The 7,500-nt window shown below is 44.5% G+C and overlaps 1 protein-coding gene across 1 annotated transcript in view; it reads right to left on the minus strand.

Annotated features, from left to right (window-relative positions):
- The window catches only part of LOC143292121 (adhesion G protein-coupled receptor L2-like), a 148,861-nt gene extending 141,935 nt beyond the window's left edge, over positions 1-6,926 (minus strand). The window contains exon 1 of the mRNA XM_076602310.1: positions 6,834-6,926. Coding sequence (XP_076458425.1) covers positions 6,834-6,894 — 61 coding nt within the window. The 5' untranslated portion in view covers positions 6,895-6,926. The remainder of the gene's footprint in view (positions 1-6,833) is intronic.
- Between the last annotated feature and the right edge of the window lie 574 nt (positions 6,927-7,500).

Below are 7,500 nucleotides of genomic sequence, written 5' to 3' on the forward strand. Positions count from 1 at the left end.
AGTGAGATTAAACTGATTTTTACAATGCAAGAGAGAGAGAGAGAGAGAGAGAGAGAGAGAGAGAGAGATGAAATTAAATAATGTTTATTCAGAAGACCATGGACCCATTGAAAGAGAGAGAATGTGAATGCGAATATTTCATTCAGATTATGTCACAGCCCCTGTCTGAAGGGGATATTATATAATTGTATGCAAAGAATATTTATAATATGAACATAATTATACATTCGAAACAAATATAAACAAAAAATAGTATAACACGAAACACATGATTGCATTCTAAGTTGGACAAATATAGAGTAGCCTCAGTGCATAAAGGGAAGTTAGTCAAGACAGTTTCATGTCTGGATGGCATCAGCAGATTTAATCTCAAAAGACACGGGTTTTGATAGTACTTGAGTTCAACCAATTTTATCCTTACATCATCATGCAAGACAGAACAACAGAACATGATATGGATTTTAGTTTTCTTCAGCTGCATTACATAAACGACATAAAATAAAATAAAAATCATTGACCTTTTACCCTTATAACAGAGAGAGAGAGAGAGACACGTGAAATTACAAAAAGCGCCAAAACCTACAATGTAGGCTCAATATATACAGGGCCGCGATGCATGCTGGGAGGTCGCGCACCCAATGACACAGACTGGACATTGGTCACTCGGCCACCAGCACCGCACGAGCGGCGATCCTCACTTGCGGGCAGCCTATCGCGAAGTTTTCCCTTGTTATACAAAGCTCGGTAGAAGAGAGAGTATTGCAAATACCAATATTTATGTGTAAGTCATTGCACAATAGTGCAGAAATTATAAATTTTATGTCGTTACACTTTACAATTTTTTTTTTCAATTGTTCAAACAATCGGTCCATTGTAAGAGAGAGTGTGTGTGTGTGTGTGTTGAGGGGTGGGAGGAGTAGGGTGGGGAGGTAAGCCAGGAGATCTAGGAGACGGAGAGAAAGGGAGATAATAAGACAGCTTCAGCGTACAAGTGCGTGCGGACAAACATCTAAGCCTTCCTCTCTGTCTGTTTCTTTGCTTCTCTGTCTCTGTCCATCTACCCCCCCCCCCCAACCCCCACCCCCCACCCCCCCACTTTTTTATTTTCTTTTTTTTTTACGGCGTTCTTTCAGTCTGCCTTTTATGTATGTACCACACTGCCTATAGCAGTCTTTGAAGCTCTCGGAACAAGGAAGAACAGATGGCCATGAGCGTGGAAACGATAAGTGAAGCCAGCCTTTCCATGATTGATATCCGGAGAGACCCGGAAAGTATAGCAATTAACAGATTAGATCACCACAGGGTCAGCTAGGTACAGACCCGGGCAGTATAGCAATTAACAGATTAGATCACCACACGGTCAGCTAGGTACAGACCCGGGCAGTATAGCAATTAACAGATTAGATCACCACACGGTCAGCTAGGTACAGACCCGGGCAGTATAGCAATTAACAGATTAGATCACCACACGGTCAGCTAGGTACAGACCCGGAAAGTACAGCAATTAACAGATTAGGTCACCACACGGTCAGCTAGGTACAGACCCGGAAAGTATAGCAATTAACAGATTAGATCACCACACGGTCAGCTAGGTACAGACCCGGAAAGTATAGCAATTAACAGATTAGATCACCACACGGTCAGCTAGGTACAGACCCGGAAAGTATAGCAATTAACAGATTAGATCACCGCAGGGTCAGCTAGGTACAGACCCGGAATGTATAGCAATTAACAGATCAGATCACCACACGGTCAGCTAGGTACAGACCCGGAAAGTACAGCAATTAACAGATTAGATCACCACAGGGTTAGCAAGGTACAGACCCGGAAAGTATAGCAATTAACAGATTAGATCACCACACGGTCAGCTAGGTACAGACCCGGGCAGTATAGCAATTAACAGATTAGATCACCACACGGTCAGCTAGGTACAGACCCGGGCAGTATAGCAATTAACAGATTAGATCACCACACGGTCAGCTAGGTACAGACCCGGAAAGTACAGCAATTAACAGATTAGGTCACCACACGGTCAGCTAGGTACAGACCCGGAAAGTATAGCAATTAACAGATTAGATCACCACACGGTCAGCTAGGTACAGACCCGGAAAGTATAGCAATTAACAGATTAGATCACCACACGGTCAGCTAGGTACAGACCCGGAAAGTATAGCAATTAACAGATTAGATCACCGCAGGGTCAGCTAGGTACAGACCCGGAATGTATAGCAATTAACAGATCAGATCACCACACGGTCAGCTAGGTACAGACCCGGAAAGTACAGCAATTAACAGATTAGATCACCACAGGGTTAGCAAGGTACAGACCCGGAAAGTATAGCAATTAACAGATTAGATCACCACACGGTCAGCTAGGTACAGACCCGGAAAGTATAGCAATTAACAGATTAGATCACCACACGGTCAGCTAGGTACAGACCCGGAAAGTATAGCAATTAACAGATCAGATCACCACACGGTCAGCTAGGTACAGACCCGGAAAATATAGCAATTAACAGATTAGATCACCACACGGTCAGCTAGGTACAGACCCGGAAAGTACAGCAATTAACAGATTAGATCACCACAGGGTTAGCTGGGGACAGACCCGGAAAGTACAGTAATTAACAGATTAGATCACCACACGGTCAGCTAGGTACAGACCCGGAAAGTACAGCAATTAACAGATTAGATCACCACAGGGTTAGCTGGGGACAGACCCGGAAAGTACAGCAATTAACAGATTAGATCACCACAGGGTTAGCTGGGTACAGACCCGGAAAGTACAGCAATTAACAGATTAGATCACCACAGGGTTAGCAAGGTACAGACCCGGAAAGTATAGCAATTAACAGATTAGATCACCACAGGGTCAGCTAGGTACAGACCCGGAAAGTATAGCAATTAACAGATTAGATCACCACACGGTCAGCTAGGTACAAATGAACTCACACACTCCGAGGCCAGTCCAGCACGTGGGGGCATCAGGCAATAGTGAGGTCCGTTAGGCTGGACATGTGTGCAAGAGCACAAAGAAAGCGATCCCAGCGATGTGTAAGTTCCCTGTTGAGATAATGCGGTCGGACGGCAGGCAATGGAATAGGCTTCAAAGATGTAGGGGAGTAATTATTTTCACTAACGTGGAATACGAATGGGGAGATTGGTCAGTTCTGGGCTACATATAAGGCTGAACACATAGACCCCAAGAGCAGACCCCAGGAGCAGACCCCAAGAGCGGACCGAGAGAGAGAGAGACCTGAGCACACCCTTAGAAGACACGTCTGCAGCTAGATGATGATTTCAAGAGGTATGTGACGTGTTAGATTCCAAGTCAACATAGGCAGTAGTTAGACCGTAGGATGTCTTTGTTGATGACTGAAGAATGCGACCATGGATAGATAACTGTTATGATGTTTATCTCAGGAATATGTGACTGAATAAACAAAGGAGCTAGAAATGAATCAAGTCTTCAGAACTTGTTGGCTGTTATATGTTGTGAAATTATTCCCTCTCGTCACAATCCGTTTGACGGTTGTGTATCTTATTCGTTTGTTGGTTTAAATCTACTCTCTACCTATCCATAACTCTTAGATGGTAGGCTTCCCCCCCCTCCCTCTCCCCCTCGCCCCCCCCCTCCCCCCCGGCCAACCCCCCCCCCCCCTCTCCCCCCGTCTGAAATTTTATTGTGTCGGGTAACGTTAGGTACCAACCATCGGGAAACAAAAAAAAAAAAAAAAAACAACCAGAGAGAATAGACTACATTCCCCTTAGTTGAAATGTTCTTGGAATAACTTGAAATTTACAGTGGCAGTTGATGGAGATAGGGATATTCACTCTTGAGACAGTTGGCACAAGATATATCCACGACTTTTCCGTTGTGTGATAGTTTGTGGACATGACTCTTCAATTCCATTCAGTGTAACACTCAAAGGATAAATCCGCGACCCTTTTCACCCGTGTGATATATGCATGTATGTATGTACTTGACTTATTCCTCTTGATTCCTTGGGGAACATAGGGCCGCAACAACACTCCTCCAACGCACCCGGCTCTGGCTGGTCTTCTTCATTTCAGCCCACGTCATTCCGGCCGCCCTTGTCTCTGCCTCAATGCTTCTCCGCCAGGTCTGCTTCGGACGGCCAACTTTCCTTTTCCCCTGTGGGTTCCAATCAAGAGCCTGTCTTGTGATGTTTGTTGCAGGCTTGCGTAGTGTATGGCCTATCCATCCCCATTTCCGTTTCTTGATTTCCGTCTCCAGTGGGGCCTGTTTTGTCATGTTCCAAAGTTCTTCATTGGAGACAACCTCTGGCCATCTGATGTTCAGGATGTTTCTTAGACATCTGTTGGTGAATGTCTGAAGCTTGTGGGTGCTGGTCTTTGTCACTCTCCACGTCTCTGAGCCATAGAGTAGAACCGACTTCACGTTGGTGTTAAAAATCCGGATCTTGTTGCGGATTGAGAGGGCTGTCGATCTCCAGATTGGTCGAAGGGTGTTGAAGGCGTGTCTTGCTTTGTTGGTACGGCTCTTGATGTCTTCGTCCGTCCCCCCGTCTTTGCTGACAACACTGCCTAAGTAGACAAACTTGTCAACCTCCTTGATGTTCTCTTGGTGTAGTTGCACTGGATCTTGCTTCTTGTTGTTGACCCTCATGACCTCTGTTTTCCCAATGTTGATTTGAAGTCCAGTCTTCTCAGCTTCTTCTGCCACACGACATAGTTTCTCCTGTGCATCTTGCTGCCTGTGGGAGAGAAGACTTATGTCATCTGCGAAGTCTAGGTCCTCCAGCTGTTTAGTGAAAGTCCACTGGATGCCTGTCCTCCGATCTGCTGTAGACTGCCTCATGACCCAGTCAACCACCATCAGGAAAATGGTCGGTGAGAGCAAACAACCCTGACGGACGCCGGTTTGCACACTGAAAGGTTCCGTCAATTTCCCGTCGTGGATCACTTGACAGGTGGCGTCTTCGTACATTTGCTGGATGATGCTTACAAACTTTGGTGGAAATCCATAGTGGTACATCAGTCTCCAGATGACATCTCGGTCGACACTGTCAAAAGCTTTTTGAAAGTCGACAAAGACTGTGTACAGGGGGGTCTGCCACTCCAGGGACTGCTCGATGATGATGCGCATGGTTGCGATGTGATCCGTGCATGAGCGATCTTGTCGGAAGCCTGCTTGTTCGTCCCGAAGTGTCTTGTCCAAAGCGTTCTTCAGTCTCTCAAGAATGATTCTGCTCAGTACCTTGCCCGGAATAGACAACAGCATGATTCCCCGCCAGCTGTTGCAGGATGAAAGGTCCCCTTTCTTTGGCAGCTTTACAAGATGTCCTCTTTTCCAGTCTTTTGGCACTCGCTCCTGTTCCCAGATCTTGCAAAGGAGAGGGTGCAGCATCTCAGTTGAAGTCTGGATGTCGGCCTTCAGAGCTTCAGGTGGAATTCCATCTGGGCCGGCTGCCTTTCCTGACTTGAGGGACTTGATGGCCTTGACGATCTCGGTCTTGCTGGGAGGGTTGGTGTTGATGTCGAGGAGCTTGGTATGTATGTATGTATGTATGTATATATGTATATACGTATGTATGTATGTATCTATGTATTTTGCAAACATGTCTGTGGCCTTACATTTAATTTTTTTTTCCGAGATCTCTGGGTTCTGTCTCTCTCAAAGAGAAGCGGCAATAAGTGAGCGAGATAGAGACGAAGAGGGAACAGGCAGATGCACCTAACACGCGCGCGCGCGAACACACACACACACACACACACACACACACACACACACACACACACACACACACACAAACACACACACACACACACACACAAACAAACACACACACATATGCAGACACACACACACACACACACACACACACACACACACACACACACAAACAAACAAACAAACAAAAACACAAGCGCACGCGCACATACACATAAAACGCACACATACACGCACAAACACATATGCACACGCACATGCAAACACGCACACGTGTGTGTGCGCACACACACACACACACACACACACACACACACACACACACACACACTTTTATATATATATATATATATATATATATATATATATATATACGTAGAGAGAGAGAGAGAAACAGAGAGAGAGAGGGAGAGAGAGAGAAACAGAGAGAGAGAGAGAGAGAGAGAGGGAGAGAGAGAAACACAGAGAGAGGAGATAATCGGCAACAGACGGAACGTGTTTGACACTTCCTCGAAAAGTTCATTCACATTTTGTTCAACACGCACAAACAAACATTGACACCGGAAAAAAAAAAAAAAAAAAAAAAAAAACCCGAAAAAAAACCCGTCAGAATACATATGTACACGAGAACCACGACACGTAGGCGAGACAAACAAGACCGTCAGCCATGTAAATGTGTTTCCGGTTCCTGTAAACAAGGATATATCTCCTTACCTTGACCTATATAATCAAGACCACAATGAAAAATCGGACTTGGAAAATGCTTCTATCTTCAAGTAATAAATCATTCAAACTTCGATGACGACTTTCCTGAAGAACCAGTAAAAATTAAAACAACAACAACAACAACAACAACAACGACAACAACAACTACAAGACAACAATGAATGAAGTTTGACTTTGTAAAATATTGGAAGTCAATATTTTCTCTCTTTTTTTAAACAACTTCAAAGAAATGAAACGCATTCTCCCAACCACGAGAAACAGAAAGCTTGAGAAAGAGGAACAGAGAGAAAAAACAATCAGAGGAACAGAGAGAAAAAAAACAATCAACCACCCAACCACCCAACCCACCCACCACACTCACTCACACACCTTCCTTCTCACCCTTTCTTACCTGTGTGCGGCAACAGAAGGACGCACAGAAGCACAGCCACGGCAGACAACAGGAAGCCCATTCTGACCAATCACAGCAGAACAATGGCTGAACACCTCCAATCCAGAACCTCCGAAATCCTCAACACTACAAGCAACGTTCCGGCGATGACACACTACGAAGACTTGGAAGTTTGTTTTTGTTGTTGTTGTTGTTTCACGTTATACATCCATTTGTCACCATGTGGCAGAGACGATTGGTGTACAGGAATCCGAAAGTCTTTTTTTTTTCTTCCACAAAAGGAAATACCACGTGCTTTCTTTTTTCTTTTTTTTTTCTTTTTCTTTTTTTGAATCGCTGTTAAATACAAAACCAGTGCACATTTATTTGCGAAGTTCGAGTCACAACAACATGATTCATTGGTTCCAGAATTGTTTCGCAGTTCCTCACAAACAATGTTGTTGTTGTTGTTGTTGAGTCGTCGCCGTTCTTGTTGTTGTTGTTGTTAAACGCATTTGTTGTTGCCGCTGCTGTTATTACGCTGACACTAACTTTACTAAGTAAGCTGTGTTTATTGTGTCATGTTTTGAGTCGTTACTCCTTTGTTTCGTATGCAGATTAAAAACAACCGTATCACTGAATGACAGCAGTTGTTAAGTCACTGTTTGTCTCCAAACATCACTATACT

Source organism: Babylonia areolata, chromosome 18 (assembly GCF_041734735.1).
Source record: "Babylonia areolata isolate BAREFJ2019XMU chromosome 18, ASM4173473v1, whole genome shotgun sequence".
Lineage (NCBI taxonomy): Eukaryota > Metazoa > Mollusca > Gastropoda > Neogastropoda > Buccinidae > Babylonia > Babylonia areolata.